The following is a 25,609-nucleotide window of genomic DNA, read 5'->3' as shown; positions in this document are numbered from 1 at the left end:
CCGCTGCTTTGGGCCCCCCAGAAGGGGAGGGAGCCGCGGGGGGGAGCGCGGGGCAGGGGCATCTCTCCCACCGCGGGCTCTTCCTGTCCGGGGTTAGGCCAGTCTGGGCCTGGAAAGGCAGAGGCTTCTTCCTCCCGGTTGTTTTTGCCTGTCCAGGAAGGGAGAGGGGCTGCTTCCCCGTCCCGCCCCTGCCCAGCTAGGCCACTGGCTGTGGGGGTAAATGAGGAGGTGGCAGCTTGAGGGGGGCAGTCACCTGAAAACGCAGGGCACTGGGCTGAGGAAAGCCCTTCCAGCGCCCTGTCCCCAGGGCTGCTTGGGTCCTGTCGGGCTTGCAGGAAACTGGCTTTGCTGTTGCAGGCGCTGGCAGGTTCTCGGCGCAGAAATGCCAGCGTCCGGCTGCAGGACGGCAACACGGCTAGGAGCTGGGCATGTGTGAGCTGGGCTATCTGTGAGAGGTCAAGAAAGGGAGGTTTGCACGCTCTCCCTAGTATGGCTGCCAAGGTTGTTTGCAAGCATCGTTGGAAGCTGCCAGCCTGACACTCCCTTCTCTCCCACACCTTGATCTGGAAAGGAGATCTGTGCAGAAGAGTATAAACTTTCTGCTCCACATACAGCTAGTCCTATTAGTGACAAAGCAAGCTGTGACTCGCTGTGATTTGAGCAAGCTGGTTTTTGGCCTGGACTATGCTATACGTGTGTTGACCTAATTAGAACATCTTGATGTTGGCTTCTGATTTAAATTGGAGCCAATGCCTCATGTCAGGCACTTTAATATTAGCTGTGTTTTTCTTCCAGCTATCATGGGCATCATCGTATGAAGAAAATCTTTGGGAGACATTAAGTCTTGTAAATTGTTGGCTTCTTCCATGTGAAGATAAGTTGCAATTAAGTGTTGCAAAATGCTTCCCTCAAGGAAACTCTAGTATGGTAAAACCTGTTTTGATAAAGTACAAGAATAAATTGGATAACCATTGTATTGCACAAGCCATGCCCATAACATGAAGGGCACCTATTGACTACTGCTGAAAGGATCAAAAAACTCACCAGATCCCCTATGTAACCCCACAGGCTATACAGACCTTTTTTTAAGGTTGCTTTTGAATGCTTGCTCTGCAAAATTTGTATTGCATTTCATAGCTGGAAGTGGCAAGTGAAAAGACAAATATTTAGTGTTTTGACTTTTGAGTGGTTTTTGGAGCGTACTTAATACTACCCTCCTTTCTCCTAAAGGAAAGGCAGTCTTTGCAGAGTTCTTGTAGCTGTTGAGAACTACAACAAGAAGGTTACCTATAAAAGAGGCATTCTGATGCTGTAGTTGTAATAGTTGAATCAGCTGAGAATGAAATGGGCACCTATCACTAGTGTGGCAGCTCAGCTGACGTCTTGTCTGTCTCAGTTTAGATTTTGAAGAGCATGGAAAGGAGTAGGGATCCGTGCAAGACTCAAAAGGTGAGGGTGTTTGGAGAGGAGGAGCTGATATTCTCTACCACCTTGGAGTTGGTATGAAGCTAGGCCTAGTCCTGCAGCTTTATGTAGACATGAAATGCCCTACTACAGCAGTAGCGAACTTTTTTGTGTTGCTGGGTGGGAATAACTCGGCTTGGGTCAGAGGCTGGCTAGCCAGCGCTAAGATCTATGTGCCTCTGCTTCCCCCTGGCACCTGGCCATGGCGCAAGCAAAAAACGCACCACTGAAAACTAAAGCCCCCAGATTCATGACTTGGATCCAGTGGCTCCATGGGCTGGATCTGGTCTGCAGGCTGTAGGTCACAGACCCCCTAGATCAGTGGTTCCCAACCTTTTTAGACTGCAGACCAGCATACTGCAGACCAAAAGGAACTGACATAGTGTGGACCAGCAGCTGCCAGTCTGCAGTATGCCGGTCACTTCTGGACTAGCAGCCAACCCTCCTGTGGACCAGCAGACAACCCTTTGTTGCCCAGTATTGGGCCGTAGCCCGGGGGTTGGGAACCTCTGCCCTAGGTATTGTATCAAAGTCTCCAGAGATGTCCAGCAGTCTGAGAACAAAGATCTCTCCTACTTTGCAAGCATCTTTGTGTTGTATTGTATTCTGAATTCTCACTGTGTAGCATCTGCAATGGTTGCTGATGTTGCATGTTATTGGAGTTCTGTGATTTATTAAAATTATTCTGCCCTGGAATAGGAATTTGAAGAGATCATCAGGATAAGTAGCTAGCTTCTCAAGAACTGGGGTGGCCCGTCTTTATCGAGAATGATAGTCCACACTTGGACTGTTTCTATTAATGATGGGCATGTTGTTCTTCACTGGGTTCAACCAGCCAGAAGGGCAAGGATCTTGCTGTTATTTTCCTGACTTAAGGAGGGAGTGGCTTGGAGCAGTGTTTCTCAACCTGTGGTATGTGTACCCCTGGGGTACACGAGATGTGGGAGGGGAGTAAGCAGGTGCTGCATTTTGAGTTTGACCCGTCCCCCCGCTTGGCAGGTTGGAGGTGTTTTTGCCTGTTCGGGCCGGAAGTTCCAGTGCACCGCACTCCCCAGCATCAGTGTGCCAGGGGACAGGGAGGACAGCCCTGCGCAGGCTGCTTTCCCCGGGCCGTGGTCCATGAGGAAGAAGTGGGACACGGCTTGTGGCGGCAAATCAGAAGTGCCACGTGGGACTTCCGGTTTCACTTTTGCCATGTTGATTGGCAGGTGGTACGGAAGGTACCAAAGGTTGAGAACCACTGCCTTGGAGGAAGGTGTTGATAGTAATGGTCAGTGGGTGGCTTCACTAACTCCCTGGCACTATCACCTTGAGTTTAAATAGCTTTGCTGGAGGGCAAGTTGAAAACCTATAGATAGGCCTTCAGTCTGTCTCCAGAGGACTACTTGGTATAGTTTTAAACTGATATCTAAGGCTTTGTGTGCATTATATTTCAGCTCTAGCCAGTTAGGAACAGATTTTAACTGCCTATAAAAATCATATTTTGAAACTGCTGTGACTCTATAAACTCCCACTTATTTAAAACCTGATCAGTAAGCTCTGTGCCTTTATAAGAAATCTTGTTGTGATTTTTGTAAATTTCCTGCACAGCATCAGAAGAAAGATATTGTGAAGTACAATTAATTAATAGCTCAGCAAAAAACAAGCCTTTTTAAATACCTTATGCAACTGTCACATCCTTCTTGGGAGTAAGGGACTCTTGCTGGGGGAACAAAATTATAAGAATATGAATAAAAACATAAACTCTATTCTGACAGAACTAAGTAATTATCATTACACTTTTTTTTTTTTTTTTAAAAGCACATGAGCAGGTCAGGTATAAGAGGTAGGTATCTCATCTACTTATGTGCTTTTGAAAAATCCCACAAGATGCCTATTGACATGTTCAAGGTCTAAATTGCTTTGGTAATTGGGCCAGATGTCCTTCAAGTTTTCTAGAATAGGAAATACAGTTCTCTCCTACCAGTTTGCTGTTCAGAGAGGGAAACTACCTTTTCTTCAGAGTTGAACAGTTGAGAATTGATATGAACCAACTTTCATCCAATTGAATCTACATGAAGAATCTTCATGCACCTGATACCTCAGTGGAACCCACTTGAGATGATACTCTTCTGTACAATGAAACTTGAAAGTCCTTGCCTTTGGAGTAAATGCCAATATTTACATTCTATTGTAAAGATAAAAGATATTCTTAGTGCAACAGATTACGCTGATATATATCTATCTAGCTTAAGGTGACTTCAAAATTAGAGAAGCTGTCCAATTTGAATATATTAGTTAAAGGGTTCCATTAAAAAAAAAAAAAAAATTGTACTAAGATATGCTCCAGCAGGCGGCGGTGTGTGAACTGGTGACAGAACTGGTTAAAAGAGAAACACACTGCTCTAAAACTCTTGGTTCAGAGATGTTTTTAGTTGGTCTAATAAAAGGTATTACCTCTGAACCAAGAGATTTTAGAGCTTTGTGTTTCTCTTTTTTTTTTCCTCCAGACCAACACAGCTACAAAATAGATCCTGGGAATTGGTTAAAAGTTTAGACTTTAGAATGGGGTCTCCGTGCGTCTCTCTGTCTCTCTCCAAATTAATTTTTTTGGCAAGTTATCTGAAAAACGCTTTACAAAATGTATAGGCAACAAACAAAACCTAAATGAAGGTCCTGATTCTGCAACTCCTTAAGCGCGCTTTGCTTTTTTAATTGGAGAAGTGGTATGAGCAGGATGACACTTGTGTGGAAGAGTCTGATAATTTAAAAGGTGCAGTAAACTCTACAGTTTGTGACTTGGAAAGGGGAGAGGGAATTGCTTTTAAATTTAAAGAAAAGAATGGTTTAAACTTCATACTAACTTTGCTATCCTGTTTACACTGTTGTTCACACTCTGGCCAAAACCTTCAAAAATAGGATCTTGCATTTAGTCTTATAATAGTGAGACTTGGAAGAACAGGTGTTGCTGACTTTAACCAAGGTTTGTAGTACTGTATGAGTATAGCTTTGTCAAAGCACTTAGCTTTCTTGAGTTAGAAGTTCCACGTATCAGATGATTGTGCTTATTGTGAACAGTACATTCTATTTGTCCATCACTTTTGACTCTGATGCAGTAATCCTCATTCTTCCAGCATAGATAAACACTAGATGGTTGTCAAACTTAGCAGGAAAACATATCCATATAAATCTAAACAGAAAACTAAGTTTCCAGGAAACTAAAGGTTTTTATACAAAATGTTCTTGAATCTTGTTTTGTAGGTTTCAATGGCTGAAGATCTAACAATAAGTTGTATACAATTTCCCTCAACCAGGTAGTAGTAGAGGCAGAAATTGAAAGGGTTTGTTTTTTTGTTTGTTTGTGGTTGGGGGGGGGTGTTCACTGCAGTATGTCTACAACCCCTATTATATACCAGGGCCATTAGTTACTGTTTGGTGTTTTTGTTAGAATGGCATATGATCTGTCCTGAAAAGAACCCCCCTGAAATGTGGATGTGAAAGAAGGGCACATCTGATTAGAGCTTGCTGCAGTCAGGAAACTCAAGGGTTGAAAAGTTCTTTCTTTTCAGATTTCTTGCCTTCCTTTTACTGGAACATCTCCTAATGGCAAACTAATAAATAAATTTGAGTCTGAGCAGATAAGTTTGTAAGACTTCTGTGTCTAGGAATCCTTAGACATCCATAGAACATCCCTCATACTCTTAGAAGCCAGGGTGCAGTTTTCATCTCTTTTGAGCCTCTGAAGAGTATTTCTGCTTGTCTGATTAGGTGATCACTCAGCTCCTAACCAAAAAAACCCGTTGTGGGGCAGGAGTATCGGAGGATTTAAAAAAAAAAATTTTTTTTTTAAGGCTGGTTCGCTAAGTGAGCAACAGTCAGTCTCTCTTCATAAATCTGTTTCTTGCAGAAAACTCAAAGTCTAAAGGCAAAGAGCAGTTTGTATAAGAGGAATGGCTGGCCTTGAGCAATTCTCTTCTTGGAAAGTAATCGTAAGAACTATATTATATTTTAAGTAAGACTATAAATATCAGTTGTCCCAACTTGCTTCTTTCCCAAAGATCCCTAAGGCTTGTAGGATGCAAACAATTCCCATGGACTTTAAATGAGTTGCATATGTTCTGCAAATACAAGCTTTAGGTCTGAATTTTTTTCCAAATGGGTCATAGCTGATTACTGGGTGGTCAGCTTCTGCTGCCCTGTATTGTGAGGTTTTTCAGGGTGTATTAAGGATACAGTTGATTTCACCATCATTATGACCTCTCATGCTTGCTTCAGTGTCAAAGGTGGGCTACTGCTGATGGTGAAATGGTTTTGGTGTCTGCCTACAAACTAGCTAATGCTGTCACTGGGACATGCGAGAGCTGCATGAAACAAACACATCTTATCAGTGTCTTCCTGCTTTCTATGAAGATGACCTAAAAACTAATGGTTTGACAGGTCTACATTGTCACTGCTCAATAATACTTCCCTAACTGCCTAAGAGCAAATCCTAGACTGTCTAGTTCGATGGAACTACACTGAGAAGAACCTAGTGCCCTGTGCCTAGCAGGACATTCTAGGAAATGCTGAAGGGCTGCTGGTGTGCTGCAGGCTAGTGGTAGAAAGACGAGGTGAATGGTTTTGGATAATTGGAGACTAAAATACACATTTCTGGAATGGTACTCTGGGTATTGAAGCAGTTGAAACGTATTCTGTTGAAGGTAGCATTTGGCATGCTGGAAAACCATCTAGACCACTCTTGTTTTGGAGTGCAAGATGTTTACAGTCTGATAGGGCATGCTAATAGAACACGATGCCCTATGTCAAGGCTATAGCAGGCTGAATACCACGTCTTCAGCTGTCAATCTGTATTCTCTATTACTTCATCCACATGGTAGCAGGTAGCTTTGCTTTCAGATCAGAGAATAATTTTACTGCTTTCCTTGTTTCCAGTCTTTGACGTGTATTTTCTTGGTAAGAGTTTCAGTGTAACAAAAGGGCTTTTAAGACTAATAAGTTTGTTTTGGTTCTTATATTTGACAGCCTTCCAGACAGCCCTAGATTTCAGTAAATACATCTTGCTTCCCTGTTTGCATTTGCATCTCATGATTTGGCCTTCTGAGCCAACCTGTGGGTCTTATGTAGCCTGCACATGACACAAGTCTGGAGCTGCTGCCCACTTAACAAGTTCTGCTCGTGGGGTGTACTGCAAAAAAATTAACACCAGTGGGCACGTATGTGCTTTTTTTTGTTCATAGTGTATGGGGAAGGGCCTCAAAGTTGAAAGGGATTTTTCCTTTATAATTTTTGGAAATGTTAAAACTAGTCTTGAGGAGTTTTCATAATTAAAGGGCTATCCTCCTGGATTTTTTGGTCAGCCTTACTCAAAGACGTATGACTTGATGCTTTGACGGTATACCCCACCAAATAGCTAGTTATTAAATCAAATGAATGTATTTAGGAAAATCGTAATGGAAGTTGCCATGTTCTAAAAGTGTAAGTATTCTAAAATAATAGTGCCCAAATATTTTGCTCGCCAGGCCTGATGGCCAGTGCCAGGCTGGCCCACAGGCTGGATCTGCCATACAAGGCAGGCCTGTCCAGGGCCCAGTCCTGCCATGTAGCAATGGCCTGCCCAGGGGTGATCCAGCCACATGGGGCTTGGAAATCTGGTGGTGGTGGGGATGGTGGTGACATTCATTGCCACCAGTCTGCCACTGCTAAATTTCTGGACCCTTGGGGAGCCTTGTGGGCCAAGTGTCATGGCTGAGTGTGGCCTGCAAGCCAGGGGTTGAGCACCCCTGTCCTAGAACATCCAGTCTGCTGAGACTTTCCTTTTGGCCTGCATAGCTCCTAGCGGGGCTGAATGAGGGCTGGGGCCTGCCACAGAATCCAGGGCTGATGGGTCTTGCTGGACTTGGCCGTCAGTGTTCAGTGGTGAGTGAGAGCTATATGGGGGTGTTTTTTTGCATTTTGTGTGTGTGGGGGGGGGGGGTATTTTATTTTATTTTTATTGGCTTTGTTCTTTTTCAAACTGGATTGCTGCAGCAGAGGCAGAAGATATTAAGCTGAGAGGCAGAAGAAATCAAATTTGCAAATGTGTTTATGAACTTGATCTCTACACCCAAGGAAGCTGGAAGCTACAGTAATGAAAGCAGTATAAGAGCAGACTTATGGTACTGACTTGGTTCGTCAGAGCTTTAGCAGCCAAAAACCCCCACAAAATCCCCCTAAAAAATGCAACAGCAGGCAACTGGTTTAGAGCTGACTTGTCAGGTTTTCTAAAAATATTAAGACCCCTGAAATACATTCAGCTGTGGTAACTTTGCTGCTCCCAACCAAGGTTTTTTGTGGGGACAGTGTGATCTGGCACAGGCTTTTCAAGATCCCAAGTTTTATTGTTTGTAACCAGTAGGCAAAAACTGTTGACATTTGTGGCCAAGTAACTAAAGGCTGCCAGTGATGCAATTGTGACCTTTACTGTCTCGTGAGGTGAGAGCTGATGATTGTCTACTAGCATCATCAGAAGAAAATATACAGAAGGGAAAAGCTAGTAACAAAGAGGAACAAACAACAAAGTTCACAGTGTGTATGGTCCTCACACTCTATCTCCTCCCCCCCTCCCCCAAACATCAGCCCAAAGTTAAACATTTCTAAAGATAACTTTTTTTTTTTAATGACTTCCATTCAGCCATCGAATGTTTCACTTTCTGGTTTTGAATATGGTGAAGAAGGTATCATCCCTGGACATTCTAAGGTATCAAGTCTCAGAAGCACTCTATTATTAAAAAAAACCTTTTGAGGGCTAAAGGCTCCCTCCAGAATGGGCAGTTGAGTCGTGGTATGGTCATCTAATGTCAGTTTCTTACAACCCAATATTTTGTCAAACTAAATATCTCTTAGTTTTAGTATGTGACTTGAGGAATGGCACATGATACTATCTTAATTGGTGTTCTTATAAAACAGCACGAAGTATTGTTGTACAAGAGGTTGCCAACAAACATCTTTAAAAGGTGTGTGTGGGAGGGGCATGCAAGGAGGAAGGGTGGAATACACCAAATAGACATGCTTCCCTGCAAAGCTGTTCTGAAGCTTCCTTTTCTTAAATTTCAGGGGTCCTTGGAGATAACTCAGAGCACAGAAGATGATCATCTACTTGACACACCACTCCTTCCATCTCATGCATTGCATTCCCGGCTGAGACCAAGATTCTATACTATTCCTACAGTATTCATTGCCAATTTTTTGTTGCTTATACATGTAAGTTTTAGGGGAGGGGAAGGCTGTGTACAGACGTTCCACTTCTACCAGGAGAATCGCCATTCTCCCAGTAGAAACCACAAGCGTACAAACATTCACAGTGCTTATCCCAGACAAAAATGGTGGTTCCAGGAGAAAAATAACCTGACTCCAGCCAGGTAGAAGTATTTGCAGGAGAGTTTCTCCTGGAGAACAAATGCTTGTACACTTTCCCATGACTTTACTCCTCTTGGTCCCCAGGAGCAGTTGAGCTTAGGGAAAGGCTTGCATGCCTTCTTCTGGAGAACAGGGTCATCCTGGTCTAGAGATGGCCTAGGGTAACAACTGTACCTGTTCCTCCTGTAAACCAGGGAGAGAAAGAAGCAGCAGCTGCCAACTTCTCTCTGCAAGCTCCTTGCACACTGGCATCCACTGAGTGGGTTGCAGGCAGGGGACATTGCTGTGCTGCTTGGTCCACTTGGCTCCCATGGGAGCAATGCCACAAGCCTTGCCTGCTTTGCATTCCAGAGCCCACAGACTGAGAAGCAAGTACTTTGCCATGCTACTTGGGTCCCCCTGGGAGCAGGGGAGAGGGAGGCGGTTGCAGTTTAACTAAGCTTTTCTGGGTTAACTAATGCCTAGTAAATGGGTTGGTATGACTACTTTTTCTCCTAAAATTGTAGGTGCTAACCCTAATTTTTTCCCTTTTTCCCCAGGTTGCATTTGTTGTCTTAGTATTTTTAGCAGTCATGTTTTGTTCTTATCCTCACCCAAATGAAGATAAGTGCCCTAAAAACTACACCTATCCTTTTAAGGTACAGACTGTAGTAGTAATTGCAAAAGTAATTCTATGGATTCTGCTTGTTCTGTTTGAACGGTATGTCCAGTATCATCACAGTAAAGCCAGAAGCCGAGGCTACCTCTCCATCTACCGATCGACTAGACATCTTAAAAGGCTTCCGCTAGTGGTACACTCAACAGGTGAGCTGACCTTGTTTGTATTTTTGGCTGTTTCTGTTAATTTACACTGCTAAATATTGTGAGCTTGGTAAATATTACTTGGGAGTAAATTGGTAAATATTGTGAGCTGAAGCATTTAATAGGCGCACAGACTTCAAAGCCTTTCTAAAGTAAGATGGATATAAAGGCTTTGAATAGTACCACAACTGGTTCTGTGTGTGGCACATGGCAGATTAGGGAGGGAATAGGCAGCAAGCATGGTGGCACATTGGTAGGGAAGCAGAGCAGCAGACTGGGCAGAATAAGGGGATCAGGGTGGCACTCGGGATGGGGCATGCCTAATATGTGGCATTCCTCGCAAAAACAGTTGGCTCCCATTTTTCTAGAAAGCTAACAGCCTTCTGATCTGGACTCTGCAATCAAATTTCAGAAATTTTATTCTTTGTCAAACTTCTTAACAAGAATAAATTACATTTGGGGATGGAAAAATGGAATTGAGATACGTGGCATCTTTAAAATAAAGGGTGGATATAGGAATAGTTAGATGGTCAGTTCATGCAAGTTTCTTCAGCTGCATATGTGAAAAGATCCTTTCCAAGAGATGCCCTCCAAGGCTGTGTCCACATGAGCGCAGGTGTTCGTTTCCCTGGGGACAAGCAGCAGCAACACACTTTATGCCGCCCCTACTTGTCCCTGGGGAACGCCCATGCCACCATGCCTTCTGGCATGGGGCAGGTTACCCTAGGTGGGGTAGGGGAGGCTGGTGCCAGCCACTGTGCCAGCCCCAGCAGCCTTACCTGGGAGTCTCGGGGAGCTGCAGCACTCCTGGAGCTGGGAGCCTGGCCGGCAGCCAGACCATGGCTCCAGCCAGCCAGGCTCCAGTTTTGAGCGGCACACACTGCTGCCACACAAACTGCCCCACTATTTTTATCTTTTTTTGGCATGGTGTTTTTTTGTTGTTGTTTTTTTTTTTTGACCCCGGGATTTCTGGGTTAAAAAAATAAAAACAACAGTCCTATGCTGCAAGGTAGCTGTGCAGGGAACAACCACATGTGTGATGTGTGGCATCACAGACGGGTCCATGGCACCATGTACCACACATACGCACTTGTCTGGATGCAGCCTGAAAGTACAGAATGGAACATTGAAAAGTAAAAGGCCCTTGGCAGCAGCATTCCCTTTGTCACTGTCCAAGCATACTTGACTTCTAATGAAAACAATAAGCTGCCTGTGGCTAAAGTTTCAGTTGGCTAATATTGGGTAAAATAAAAATTTCCTCAGCCATCAACAGGGTGATCAGTTTAACTTTGCTTTTCTTTTTCTGGGGAGAAACCGATTTGTGGTAGTATTCTACAGTTTTACTCTTTCCTGACTTCAGGGATGGCATGGAAAACCTCCTTTTTACTGAGAAGCTCTTGCCCACTTTTCAGGAAAAAAAAATCTAATTCCTTGTCAAAAATGAATTTATGGTGACTTTAGAAAGGGATTCTTGCTGTAGGAACTATTGACTGAGTTGAGAACATGCTGTACTTTGGATAAGTGAACAATAAACTTCACCCACCAATCCTGATAGCCAGTAGAATTACAGTTTTAGTTTCAGTTTTACATGTCCAAAAGCCTAAATTTCCCTCAGGTGGGAGAAACATCAGGATATGGCCACTAGGTAGAGCTCTGACAATGAGGATTGATGCCTAAAGTGCAATCCAGAATCAAGCTGCAACAAGCCTGGCTTTTTTCTAATACTTTCAGACAAAGAGGTGTTTTTGGGGGGGGGGGGGGAGGTTTCTCCTGTAAGTTTGTGGCATCTAGTACCCGTAATGGTTAAAGTCTAAAGTATATAACAATACAAGCTAAACGTTGTTTGGTATGGAGAACTTTTGATTTCACCATAGTGAAAGAACAGTGAAGTGAAAACTCTCATTTTGGCTCTAACTAGTTTAGCTATCCATCGTGGAATAACCAGGATACTTCTAAAGCCAGGAAGTTCAAAGCTGTCTTCTACTGTGTCTTCTACATGGATGCTTCCATTAAATTGCTTAGAATATCATAGGAACTCTGTAGCATGGAAAGAAGCACCTGATCTGTTCTCTGAAGAACTTCTTGTCTGTTTTAGATGGGACCAAATCTACATGCATAGAGGGATGGGTTGGTTTGAGAATAGCTGGAGGTTACAATAGAGAGTTAATGAGGGTGCATGCTGTGTATAGCAATGGTTCATATCTTTTCCTTCCCACTCATATGGAAGAATTCAGTACCAAGAGAACTGAATAAAATCAAGCTTGTGATCTGTTGGACTTTATTTGGAAGGTCATTTCATAACTCAGAATAGCAGAATGTCTTCCTTTTTCACATACTACTTATAATAACATACACTTTCAGTCATTGAGACAGGTGTTTAAAACTCCTCCCTGCATACAGAGATGACTTTGTACTTCTGTGTGTTTTTAACCGTTAAAATTCACTTACATAAGTTAAACTGAAGTGATGGCTTTATGGTAGTATCACTGTAAGCACAGAGCTCTGACTGGATATGCAGAACAAGATTATCATACCAAAAATTCAGAGTATTAGAAAATATAAAAGATGCTTAAACAAGAGCACATAGCTGTCTGCCTTGGTTGTGATTTGAGATTTCAAGAGATTCAGAACCCAAGCTCAGGATCTTGTTGGACTAGATGAATGTTATGATCTGAAGGACCTATGTACCCTAACATGTTCACAAGTAACAGCAGTCAAAGGACTGTAATCTATTTATTACTTAAACTTTTATGGAAGTAAAGGCAATTTATTTGCCCCATTATTTTTTCATAACATGGCTAAACAAACTAGCCCAGCAAAAACAGATTTGGGGAAGGAGTTTTGAGTGATTTGTTACTAATTGGCTAGATTGTAACAATTGGGAAATGTTGTTAATGTTTGTTTCAGGAAATGCAGCCCTGCTTCTGATACTATCGGCTCAGCATTCTTTTCCTGACAATAACAGAATATATCTGTATATAATCCTGGGAATCCTAGCTCTGGAGCTGATTTGTTCTCTGACGTCCCTAGTCGTTTACACAGGTGAGCACTTTAATCGTTGTCTTTGAATATGATCTCCTCACTAACTACTAAACTCCTTTCCTCTGCTCTCTTAGCATAATGCTCTACCTCTTAGCACCATATGACTCTGCATTGCAGCTATGCATGTAGAAGTGGGTCCTTCATACCACCCCTGCTCTTGGTGAAGATAATTCAAATGTTCTGGTTAAAACAAACAGGATGGTCTTTGTTAGATTTGGTTTGATCTTTACATGTTGTCAAATAAAAAGCTAGAATTGGTGGTAGCAAAACTGAAGTCACTTCTTCATGAAGCTACAGTGAAATTGCAATAATTTTAAGAGTAGTTAATGCCAAACATACCATGGTAAAAGTGGTTTGGAAGCCCACCAGCAAATAAAGATCAATCTTCTCACCAGAGTGTCAACCATGGCACTTAAAGAGAAATATGCATCTTGCTCTGTGTGTGTGTGTGTGTGTGTGTGTGTGTGTGTGTGTGTGTGTGAGAGAGCTCTCTAGGCTTGTGGAACTTCTAAATATCTGAGCTTATGACTGACACTTCACAGCTTTTAAACCTACAGTTCCCTTTTCTAATTCCTTTTTCTTTCAACCTCTTCTTCCCGTTTTTCCCCCCCCAAAATTAACCTGGTATTTCTGAAGCGTAGAACTCCTCTAAAAATGCCACTTTTCAGCCTCCTGAAAGCTTTCTTCCAAGCAGCCTATCTAATTATGTGAAGCTGCTTTAAACATTTTGGAGTACTGTGGCATACCTGTATCCTATGTTAACATCTTAAACCTGTCTTGCAGGATTACTTTTGTACAAGGTTGACATATCACTGAACTATTATACAAATATGAAACAGAACTATTCTGGGGTGACTACCTTTTAATGATGACAAGAGCCAAAAAAGCAAGAAACATAATTAAATATCTAATTTTCTTTTAAACTTTGTCATTCCCTGTAAATGAAACGCACAGATTCATAGATGCAGGGTCGGAAGGGACCCAAGTAGATCTTCAAGTCCGACCCCCTGCCCTGGGCAGGAGAGAATACTGGGCTCGTATGACGCCAGCTAGGTAATTGTCAAGCCTCCTCTTAAAGCCCCCCAAGGGTGGGGGTCCAGCACCTCTTCCCTTGGAAGTTGATTTCAGACCCTAGCCGTCCTGACTGCGAAATAGTGCCTTCTAATGTCCAGCCTCAAAAAACTTATGGCTGTTATTCCTTGTTACTCAGGGAGGTGCTCGGGTGAACAGGGTCTCTCCTATTCCCCCGGTTCCCCCTGGTAAGTTTATAGATGACTACCAGGTCCCCTCTCAGCCTTCTCTTGTATTTTATAACAAAGTTATTTTACAACTTTTAGGAATAGAGAAAAAGTTAGTAACTTGTACCTGCAGAATGTTATTACCAGTGTAATATACACTTTTATATTCTGCAAAATAACGCACCTTAAATATGTATTTAATGTATTTTTATATTGGTGTTGAGGTTAAAATAGACATCATCATAAGGCTGAAAAACAAATTGGAGCCTCTGAATAGTTATAGATGAGGAATATAGATATTAAATACTTATTAACATTGGAAAAACTGACCAATCTATGTACTACAGATGATGAGTAGAATTGCTGTAGCAGAAGAGTTAACTATACATTCTCAACAGGCCTTTAACAAAAATGAAACTTAAAAAAAAATAAAAAAGGCTTATTTCTAGGTGAGCACGTTTGTTAAAATCAAGGGCAGGCCAAATCCGGCCTGCCAGGCACTCCATCTGACCCATGGCACCCAACAACTAATTGTACCTCTCCCTGCCCTTCTCACGAGGGTGGGAGTGAGGCACTCACAATGCACACCCTTCCGCCAACATACCTGTTGTGCCTCACTCCTCAGACGCTTGTGGGTGGAAGGGCCTGACCCAGTCAGCATGCAGCTTCCATGTGGGGCTACTGCTATAGCTGCCAGTAGACCTGCTTGGGTTTCCCAGTGTCCTGCTCACTCTGAGCAGCAGGTAGGGAAGTAGCAGGGGCAGGGGTGGCAGGGAAACTGCAGCTGGGTGGGAGCACAGAGCATGGGGCTGGGGCTGGGGCTGGCAGCAGCACGGATCCCATGATGGCGGCAGTATGGACCTTGGGTGGGCAGACTGTAGGTATGAGGGAAGGATCCCCTACAGATACAGACAGACCTACACACACACTTCCCTATTTCATGCATTGCCTACAGGCAGCAGCAGCAGGTGGGGGTGCTAATGTCCAGCACAGGCGCTAGTGCCCAGTGACACGTGGCTCCGGCCAGTGCTACATAGTGGAGCGAGGAGCACAGCCTGGCTGGGCTGCTTTTATCGCCGGGGTTCCCCAATGTGTGCATGCAGCTCCCGCACTCGTGTGCCACCAGAGGAAAACTCCACACACTGGAGCTGGCTGCCTTCCCTGGGACCTGCGCAGCAGGGGGCAGGGAAGGCAGCTGGCTCTAGTGTGTGGAATGTGAGTGCAGGAGTTGCATGTGCTTGGCAGGGAGCCCCGGCAATAGAGGCAGCCTGACTGGGCTGTGCTCCTCACCCCCATGTGCAGTGTTGGGCATGCACACCCTAAGCGCCCCTGCCTGATGGTGCTGCTGCCTGTAGGAGCTGTGCGCCATATGGGGGAGGGGTCTCCACACCCTCCCTCACCCCATAAACATAGCACACCCACACCCTGCCCTCACAACCTTCCCACATATACCCCCCCCAACATTCTCTATTGCTCCTCACACACACCCCACCCCATCATGTTCACGCACACAATACAAAACTAAGATTTTATTTTTAGATATGCAATCGCCTCTATCTATATACACTACACTCTATATGCACAAATACAAATCATGACGACAAATATTTTTTGTAATAAAACTAAAATATAGTAGGTGTTAGAAGGTCAAGGGGAGGACTTCCAGTGGCAAAGGTCAGGGGCTAGGGGGCGGAACTTCTGGTCCCAAGATGGTGACCAGGGGCTAAGGCAGCTGTCAAGGGGTGGGGCTATCAACGAGGCCCTGCAGAGCTCACCAAACCTCGGTAAGCAGCCCTCCAGCCAAAATAATTGCCTGCCCCGGTTTAAAAGATACCAGATACTCTCATAGTAAAAAATGTGAGAAACTTAAAATATTTAGGAATATACAACTCATGCATATGCAGGTAACTAGTAATGCCCTAGTTATGTTCCCCCATTTTCAAAAGTTAAAACACAAGGTGTAGAAGTAGTATTTGGATTTCTACCACAAGCAGAATAACCCTAACTTTTTTTTAAGAAAGTAGTTCAGCAAGGAAAGATTTGGAATCCTGTTGTGTCTACTTCTGATTTGAACTTTCTGACAAAAATTCTTTCTCTATTAAAAAAGCTCTTACCATTTTCAACCTCCACCCTGTTCCTTAAATGAAGGTACCAGGCAATTCTAAAAGGTTCTGCTTTCAAAAATTTGTGTTTCTAAACAAAGTGCTTTTCATCCTTAAGCTTCTTGATGCCTCAGAGCAGAAAAAGGGAATGCCTTTCTCAGACTTGTTCTTTTGTACTATTCTAACTAATAATCAATTGGTAGAAAAAGTTAGTTTCTATAGTAGCATCTGAAGATATACTTCATTCTCTAAACCTTCCTGGGCCTAAATAAATGTTTGCTGTAATTGAGCTTCATGCCTATTTAAAGATGAGGAATCTCTCTGTCTTTCTGTAATCCCTAATTGATGTAGATTTAAGCTATACTGTAAACTAGATAGGCAGAGGATATTGGCATGAGAGGAGCGAGAGACTCAGTGCCACATAATACCTTGACATACACAAGAAATGCTGCTTAAGGTCAGACTGAAGCTGTTCTGAAACAAAATGTCTGTTGGGTCACAGAAGAGATTCTAATGCCACTTTCAGTCCAGTGTTTGTCCTCAGTTTTTCTGCCCTCGGTTTTATCTTTGTCTGATAGAACGGAAAATTACCCGACCGCAAACATGAAGGCTTTTTAACTGGATGGTAGGCTTGTTATCTTGCAACTTACAGCTTAGAGGACCATGCTTTTTCTCATTGTATGTAAGGTTCTTCCTGCAAAACAAACACTTGATAGGAATCCATTTACTAGTAAGATAATGTCACTTAAAGTGGCTAGCTTAAAACGGAAGTGGTGATAAACACAGTTAGTAATTTTGGAAGCTAGGGTTTATGCAAATTCTTGTTGGGGGTTAGCATTGTGGACACTCTGTCGACACAGGTGACTTGCGTCTCTTTAGGTGTGCTAGCAAATGTGATCTAGTGTCAACCTGACCTGAAGAACTCTGAAACATCTCAAGTTTGATAACTTATCCAATTTATGAAATAAAGGAATGACCTCTGGTATCTCTTTTCCCCTTTAGAAGTATTGTGGTTTAATCTTTCCTAGTTTTGAGAGACTGTTAAACAAAAATCATCTGGGTTTTTTATGTATTACACCATTAACTCAGGAAAATAACTTCAAAGAGCTGCACCATGTTAACCAGATGACTCCTGGTCAGTAGAGAGAGAGCCTTCCCCTAGCAAAGAAATGGGTAATTATCTTTTTGTATTGCCAGATCAGTGGCAGTCCTAATTAGTGATTAGTTACAAGACTTAATTTTTTTAAATATTGAATAACATGCACACTCCTTAGGTCAATCATTGATAATTGCTTTGTAGTTGCAGCTAAAACATGTTTTGCTCTTAATGAAGGGTTAAGGGTTAACATGTCCAACCTGGCATATTTTTATACTGTTGATCATGTGCTGTTAGTTGCAGTTCCTCTTACATTATTCTAGGTAAATGTCTCAAAACAAAACTGAAAATGTTGAACTGGGGAGAAGTAGACCTATATGTATAGTCTGAAAAATCACTTAAAGACAGAAAATGGCTGTAGTATACAATAGTACTTATCCATAGTGTGTTACATGAGTCACTCATCTAGTTGGTGTCATCTGAAATTTTGATGCAGTTTTGAGAAACATTTAAACAATGCTCAGAAGTGGCTGTACATATGCAAACTAGCTTTACTTAAATAAAGGCAGTGTGATGTTCTAAATTTTGCATATGGATCTATGGTATATGGAAACAACCTGTGAATAATCATTCTGTCTTTTAGACTTTGTAGCAGTTCACTGTAGTTTGTAAACTTTTTGGTTAGGGCAAATCTTGAAGGTGTGGTGGAGGAGGGGGACATGTTTTTTGCAGCATGAATGGTGTAAAGGGCTACTATGGGGCAGTCTTTCAATTAAGAGATCCCCTACCAACATGGCTCTCTTAACTGGATTATAAATTTCCAAACCTCTGCTAAACCTAGATATTTAATAACTTTTGTTCAGTCTCCCCTATGTACTTGTCACCCTGTTAAATAGCTTGCTGCATCCCAGACCTCTGTTACTTTTCAAGAGTGTGTTTGTCATTCATAGTATGGAAAGAGTATACTATTGATGACTGTGTGGTGGTAACTTTCTAGTATTCATGCAGATCTGGAAATTTGGCTGTAATACTCTTTTTAATGGGAATGCAATAAACCAGGTCAGACTTGCCTACATGAAACAAAGCTTGTTTCTATGTGCCACTTACTTGGAGTAAATACCTTGTTTTATAAACCACTTCAATTTGGTATTACACTAAGGAAGTTAGCTAAAGAAGGTTAACTGCAGTTATTTCTATGTAGGCGTGTATTAGAGATGAGGGAAACGAATAATGCACTATTATGCTGAAATGTCTACATATTGGGTTATACCAATTTTAACAGCTTTGGTAGGGAGGGAAAAATCACTTGCTAACCTTAAATAGCTAAACTAGCATACAGAAGTTGTCAAACAACTAACCTCTCAATTCAGTAGAGGTCACTGAACAGATTATGGCTTGGTCTTTATGGAACTCAAACTAATGATATGCAGACAGGTGACTTAATATCTGACCAAGAAGCATTCTGGGGTAGGGATACTTCAAAAAGTACTTGTTAAGTAAATTAACTTTTCTGTGTTCATGACTGCCCCAGGAAGCATCCTATGAATTGTGAGTCTGTTAGACGCTTTCCACTATTTTTGTAAACTTGTTTTTGTTTTTATAATGCTGAATAAGAATAATGCACCCATCCAATACAGTTTAAGTTCCTTTGTTGTCTTAAGTGTCTTTTTGTGTAGACTGATGCCCTCATAGAATTGGTAAATTTAGTTACAAGTTAAGCTCAAAGCGTTAACAGAATGACCTTTAAATCAGTTCTGTAGTATTTATTCTGTGAAGGACAGTTTATTCTTTCCCCTTCATTTGTCTTGAGTAACTTGGTTTCCCAAGATCATCTTGTGAGTGCTCTTACTGGCATTAGATGGTGCTGTACTTCAGATGTTGAGCCTATTATTTCAACAGGGCAGTTCATGCACTAATGTACTTAGGCCAGATTGAAATATTTATACAGTGTAACATTCAGTGTCTTTTTCTAGTGCTCTGTTCTTACTCTGAGCAAGGTTCTCAGCGCTTTCAGTTGCCAAGAGGAGACAATGAAGGTTCCAGGTTGAAAGTCCTTCCTCCCCTTCCATGCCTATTAACTTAATAGTCTTCATTCATGATACGCTGGAATGTCTGTCTTTGATACTTAATGTCTGAGGTGGAAGCAGATCACTAAGGGCCAATCTGGTCTGATTACTTTACAACTTTTCCATGACACTTCTGACTGATCATAGGAGTAACTGAGGCAGGCAACCTGCCTCTGCCTAGCAGGTGGTCTAGTAAAACAATCTTCATCTAAGGAAGAGGTTGGTGGGACAAGAGTCCTGACTACGAACTGGCACCTAAACCCTTATTTTAACATTATTTTTGCCTCGCTTAATATTCTGACTCGATATTAGTCTAAATTAGTTCAAAATAAGGCTGAGAACCTTATTCAGTCTAGCTAAAGGAAAGAAGTATTAAAAAAACCCTTTTGTTAGTGTCCAAAGCCTTTGTGATGCAGTCTCTATACTTGGGCCGCTTGCAGTTCCCACAGTTACTGACAGTGCCACAGCCTCTAAGGCCTACTCTTTTACTAGTTTGAGCAGCGACAGGAAAAGGCAATTCCCAACTTGTAACTTGAATCCTTTGTTTGGTGTCTTTCCTTTTTGCCTAGCTGCCACTTCAAGGTATTTTGGAGTCTGCTTAAGCCAAGTAGAAAAGTCCTGGATATAAGGTCATTCTACAGTTGTTTAAGTCCTCTCTAACTACTTTTTTAAACTTCTTCCATTGCAGTAAAAATAAGCAATTTCAACAAGGCAAAATCCAGGCCTGATATAATTGAAGAAGAAAAAATGTACGCTTACCCCTGCCATATTATCTCAGAAACTGGATTCAGGTAATCTCTTCTGTCTTAAACTCTCATTCATAAATTTTCTAGGTAATAAAAAATAGTGCTGGTAATTCAGTTAGGGTTAAAAAAAAAAAGGATCTTAAAGCTGCCAGCAAAAGTAGATAAGTAGTAACATTTCTTGAGGGACTTGTGTAATGTGAGCATGTTAGAAATGGAACATGGTACAGTGTTGACATGCTGTTATAGATATTTACAAACTGGTTTATGGACCAGTTAATCCATGTGCACACTATGGAAAGAGAGAACTTTTAATACGTTGGTTAATTATAAAATATTAGGATAGCCATAGTTCAGCTCAGCAAGCGAAGAAAGGTGACTTACCTTGCAGTAACTGATTATTTGAGATGTTCTGTGAACGTACAGGCAGTCCTCAGACTTATGACACAGTTGGTTCATGAAAATCGCGTCTTAAGTCAAAACGTTGCAACTTGGAACCAATTTTTCCCATGTTGTAAATGGGGGGTTGGTTCCTGAACCAAGGCCCGATTACCCTATTTTCACCAAAAATAACCTAGAACTTTGTATTCAGTCAATTTATAGATGAGTAATATATCTACATTAATGTATTTATATTGTAAGTAACAATCCAATTGATTTGGAAGGACTTCTTTGAGGAGGCTTTGCTGGACTTTTTGAAGGGTTCTTGGCTGGAGTCTTCTCAGGAGTCTTGGCTGCAGGTTTTTCTGGAGTCTTGTTTGCTTTCTTAAAGAAGATGTCCAAGGAAGTTTGGACAGATGTTCTCCAGAGAGATGGGTAACACAGCGAATTTGTTCGCTGGCGTGACTTGGTGTCAGATCAAGCATTGTGAAGTTGAAACTGATGTCAGAAAGTTGAAACAGAGTGTCAATTTATAAACACTAAGTGCAAAACGTTGTAAGTTGAGGACTGCCTGTAGCTCTGACTTGGGCATGTGTCTCTTTTTTTTCACAAAAGTTCTGCTAAAAACTAGGGCTGGTCCCTACTCTTAAGGTTACCATATTTCCAGGTCCAAAAAGGACACCTTTTGGGGTGAGGGGCTGGTGGAAATATGATGGGGGAGGGGGGGGGCAGTGACATGCTGGTGCCCCCCCCCAGTTCCCCTCGCTCCCAAAATGCAGTACCCTGCCCCCCACACCTTGCTGATGCCTCTCTCTCCCAACCCACAGTTCCCTGGCACTGCCAGTGCCTTGCACATCAACCCACAGTCACCCATCCCGTCCCCCCCATACCTTTCATGCCCAATCCACAGCCCCTTCCAGCCCTGCCAGTGCCCCTCACTCCTGGCCTGCAGTTCCTGCATTGTGCACGCACTGGCTCACACACAGTCCCTGTCCCTGGTTGCCAGAGCCTACACGGGGAGCACATGCCCCCCTGGCAGCCAGTCGCATTGCCTGCTGTTTCCAGCCCCGAGCATCCAGCCCAGAAGAGCAGAAAACCCAGACATTTGCTCTTATTTTAAAAACCTACCCGGATGTAGCACAGGGGTCCAAAAAAGAGGGCATGTCTGGGAAAACTTGGACGTATGGTAACCCTACACTCTATTCTCACAGGTCAGGTAGAGTAATCTCTGCTGTGCTGAACTCCATTCTGCATACACACAAATAGCATTCGAATGTACAGATATTCAAAAGATGTATGCTGATCTTTTTAAAAATTATTATTTATTTATTTTTTTAGTTTGCCTTGTCTCCATTGGCATTTAATACTTGATAGCTAGCATGCATTAAAATGTTCTTCCCCTCTTGTCTTCCCTCTCCATCCCAGTCTGTATGTAGCTTTCTATTGTGACCAGCCCTCTTTAAAGGTATAGTGTAACATGGCCTTTCTTATTTTTTGCTGATGTGAAGCTGTTGATTTAAGTACACGTACATATTTACCCCACTTAGAGTTTAAGACGACACCATGCCCCCACCATGGGAAAAATATAAATTTGTTATAATTTGCCTTGTATATAATCTAATTATTAGAGGGTCATTTTATATTTTCAGGGGGCACCACTGAAGCAGGGGAAAAAAACTAGTGGAGGGTAGGCAGACTATCTCTCCCAGTCACTTGCTCTACTAGTACCTGGCCAAGTCAGGGCTGGAGCACCCTGCCCCATACTGTGTGATCTCAGCCCTGCTCACTGTGCACCACCCCCTGCCATCCCTTGACCCCTCTCCATGTACTCTCTGGGTAAGGGCTGTGCTGGACCCAGAGCCACAGCAGTCTCCTGCCCTGGGCTGTACTCAAATCTAAGACTAGTTTTCTCTTCTCCCCACAATCCCATGTTGAATGGGTGTGGCGGGTAACCACTTGTGTTGGATTTCAGTAATTTTTTTTTTATAAATATGTGTTATCAGTGTAAGCAGTTTGAGTAGCTGCTAGAACAATTGCTAGGTGAATGGATTACTGAGTGGTGGAAGAAGAGTAGTCTATGAAACAAAGGGTTATCTTGATTCGGGAGACTTAACACTTACATGAACTTCTGTATGATTGGGGAAGCCTTAAGATCTTCAGCCTGTGAAAAGAGTCTTGAAAAGTTGTTTATTGTTATAATTAATTGTTAATAGAGAGCTAATTTACGTTGGCAGTCTGTTTTACCCTAAAGACTAAGTGAATGAATGAATTCCTTTTTATTCAAAGTGATTCTGCCCATACCCCACATGCTATACTAGCTACAGCAAAGTAAAATAAGCCTGCTGTATGTGGGTGCAGCACCAAAGAATTTCTTTGGTGTTCCACAGAATTCTAGTCTCTCAATTTTACATTCATCTAGATAATTCGCCAAAAAAAAATAAAATCCCAACAACTCTGTAATCTGTTTCCATGTTTTGTAACTATACAGAGTGTAGTAAAAGAGTTTAACATGTGTTACAAAATGCTACTCCCTACTACAAAATATGGCATAGTTGTTTAGCTATTTAATTCCCTATCCTTTCCTTCAGACCAAAGTTGTATTGCTTAAAGTTCAGCTGTAACTTCTTCTGTTGGTCCAAATTGTTGTCTTTTAGTAAGAAAACAAGAAGAACTAAACCAAAAAAATATAGATAGTGTTTGGAGAAGTATTATTAGTTACTTCCCATCTTGCTATTAGCCAGTGATGGTGTATTTGAAACTTTTGTTACAGTGATTATTTATGACTTTCTCCTTCCCTCTCTTGTGCTTGTCAGGGAAAATTCAAGTTTGGAAGAAATTGTTGAAAAGCAAGGAGATGTGATAGAATATCTTCAACGACACAATGCACTGCTCAGCAGGAGATTACTGGCATTAACCTCACAGCAGATCAGAGGTTAGAATGTTTGCAAAGCTGCTGCTATACATCAAGAATCCAAAGCAATGTATCCAATTTGGACAGAAGACTTCCATAATCCTTGGAAAGAGGAAATGTTTTTGGACGAATGAATGGTCATGGTGCGCACCTTGTTACAACTGGAAAGATTGTCTAGACTTTATCAAATTGTTTAGTTTTGAACAGACATTCTGTTTCTTGGACTCTCTTTTTAACTCCTGATGGGCTAAAGCTGGATCCAAGTTTAGCTGTGTAACCTTATTCAACAGTACTCTTATTTTGCATTGCTGTAACTTTTTAACTCCAAGCTGCCAAAGCCTCTTGTACTTCCTGAACTCAAACGTTTACTTTCCAAATTGAAAGAGCGTAGGGTGTAAACTCTCCTTAGTTTGTTTCCTGATGGTAGAGGTTGAATCACTAAACACTTTGTCAAATCAGTGTTCTACCTATTTCTTCAAGTTGTATAGGTCTTAAAACTCAGTATACGCACTTCTGCAGTTAGTCTGTTGGGGAAGTTGCAAAAACTTGTGTTCTGGATCAGTGTCTTTTTGCTTCTTAAAGGGAAATTAAACTAAAGTGTATAAGAGGGAAATTAATCAAATACCAAAAGCTGGTGTCTGATCAAAAACCTCTAACTGGCCCAAAGAAAAGCAGAATTTCACTTCAGTAAGTGTAGTGTATATAACAACTAAATGCATCATGGCTAAAGTGACTGAGCAGCTGAACAGAAATTTGTGCTGACAAGTTTTCTGTAGCTTGAATTTTTACTAAATGGTTCCAAAAACTTCAAAAGCAGGAATTATTGTTTTGTGTAATGATACGAACCAAGGTGAAATATAAATTAAGGGAGAAGGCTTCTGTGTTAAATATGTTAAATCCAGTTTATGTGAATATTTAAAGCTGTTTTGTCTTAGGACAGGTACGGTATTAAGTTTAAATCCTATAAAAGGTGCTGCGCTCTCGAATACAAAATTGATGACCGTTGATACCTTTTGACTCAAACATGTGGGAGGGGTCATGCAACAAAAGGGAATAGAAAACTAATCACACCATATTTTGGAATGACCGTTCCCTTCCTATGTACTTTGAGCAAATTTTATATAGAAACTAGTCTGTGTTAGGCCTATGCCATCATCTCAGATGTCAGAGTATACAATACCACTCTCACATTCCTAGTTAATTTTTCTGTTTGCTTGTTTCCCAAGTCTTTTGCTTCCAACGTACTCTCTACTCATCTTGTCTGCAAGATCTTGTCTTTTAGGGGAGACGGATTAGTCTCCGAGTAAAAATGGGAAAAATCTCTTAGCAAATGTTGAGAGTGGTGGCCTCAGAGTTCTATACGGGAAAACCAAAAGAAAACTAACATGGCCTATTTTGGTTCTAGGATACAATTTGGGATCTAGTTCCATAATTGTTCACTATATTGCATAGTACTCTGACTTACGGGACAAAACAGGAATGTTGGAAACTTGCTGCTAATACTACCAAGTGTGTTTTGGTTTCTTTCCTCCTTTAGCTGTATTTTCTTAAATGCAGCCAGGATTTTATACTAAATGTTTGAGAAACAAATATCTTGTTTTTAGAACTCAGGATTTGATGTGATTATTGTATAACCATTTATATAATTTGTATGAAAAGCAGTAAATGTGACTCTGGATATTTGTGCACAATAAATGCAACTAAGGAAAAATATAAAGCCTCTCCTGTTGATGGTATTTAATTAAAATGGAATCTCAAAAAGTATGAAGCAGTATAAAACAGCAAAACACACTTTCATTTAATCTGCACTGTGAGATTACAGTATCAATGTTCATACAGGGATCTCTTTTCTTTGCAGATTTTGACCATGTTCCTTTTTACTTCTTGAACAAGACCTGGAATGAAAGTGATAATAAAGTTAGTTGCCAGTGAAATGTGCGTGTTTTGCTTTTTTTAAGACCTGGTGGCTATCCTGTCATGGGTAAGGTCTCTCCCTACTTTGTATTTCTCCTGGTCTGGAAACAGCAAGCCATTGGTTGACTTTGAACAATCTTGCTGAAGCTAGTTAAAACTTCACTTATAGCAAAGCTTTTAACTGTCCGTGTAGCCTAACTATCCTATCGGGACTGATTCTGTGGTAGAGCTTTTAGAGGGGAAGAAGCTAATTTGGTCATGGGCAACAGTGTATTACTTCTGCTAAAGCTTTATGAGGAACTTTTAAATGATTTATTTCAGCTTTGCTTTTCTGACTTCTTGCATCAGGAAAGAAATGTCAACATCTATAAGAGTTTGCAGAATTAGCAGATTGACATACCCCTAATTACATCAACCACCGGGGGGGGAATAATTTTTTTTTTTTTTTTATAAGGTGTTTTATCCATTTATAGAAAC

General features: G+C 41.7%; 2 protein-coding genes across 4 annotated transcripts in view; one reads left to right on the top strand and one right to left on the bottom strand.

The window, feature by feature from the left end:
* The window catches only part of LOC112549810, an 11,159-nt gene extending 10,401 nt beyond the window's left edge, over positions 1 to 758 (bottom strand). Inside the window, exons 1-2 of the mRNA XM_025200545.1 lie at positions 754 to 758; positions 254 to 576 (exon numbers count right to left, since the gene is read on the bottom strand). Coding sequence (XP_025056330.1) covers positions 254 to 576; positions 754 to 758 — 328 coding nt within the window. The remainder of the gene's footprint in view (positions 1 to 253; positions 577 to 753) is intronic.
* TMEM192 (transmembrane protein 192) lies at positions 757 to 25,150 on the top strand. Of its 3 annotated transcripts, none has more exons than XM_025200548.1 (7): positions 757 to 927; positions 8,536 to 8,682; positions 9,378 to 9,642; positions 12,547 to 12,681; positions 19,872 to 19,974; positions 23,121 to 23,239; positions 25,077 to 25,150. In XM_025200548.1, exons 1-7 carry the CDS (start codon positions 757 to 759, stop codon positions 25,148 to 25,150), a joined length of 1,014 nt encoding a protein of 337 aa, XP_025056333.1. The 3 variants fall into 3 exon arrangements, with proteins under 3 accessions (XP_025056333.1, XP_025056332.1, XP_025056331.1); XM_025200547.1 differs by lacking the exon at positions 25,077 to 25,150 and adding an exon at positions 8,114 to 8,179 and having other exon boundaries at positions 862 to 927; positions 23,121 to 25,034; XM_025200546.1 differs by lacking the exons at positions 757 to 927; positions 25,077 to 25,150 and adding an exon at positions 8,084 to 8,179 and having other exon boundaries at positions 23,121 to 25,034.
* The last annotated feature ends 459 nt before the right edge of the window (positions 25,151 to 25,609 follow it).

Source organism: Alligator sinensis, unplaced genomic scaffold (genome assembly GCF_000455745.1).
Source record: "Alligator sinensis unplaced genomic scaffold, ASM45574v1 scaffold49_1, whole genome shotgun sequence".
In the NCBI taxonomy this organism is placed as follows: Eukaryota; Metazoa; Chordata; order Crocodylia; family Alligatoridae; genus Alligator; species Alligator sinensis.
The sequence above is the reverse complement of the archived record's forward strand: the minus strand, read 5'-3'. Positions and strand labels throughout refer to the sequence as shown.

Bases quoted from the DNA above. Each gene is read 5' to 3' on its own strand.
- TMEM192 (XM_025200548.1), top strand. From the start codon at position 757: ATGTCAGGCACTTTAATATTAGCTGTGTTTTTCTTCCAGCTATCATGG. The intron at 928-8,535 runs GTAAAACCTGTT...CTTAAATTTCAG, and splicing joins CTCAAGGAAACTCTAGTATG to GGGTCCTTGGAGATAACTCA. The intron at 19,975-23,120 runs GTAATCTCTTCT...TGTGCTTGTCAG, and splicing joins ATCTCAGAAACTGGATTCAG to GGAAAATTCAAGTTTGGAAG.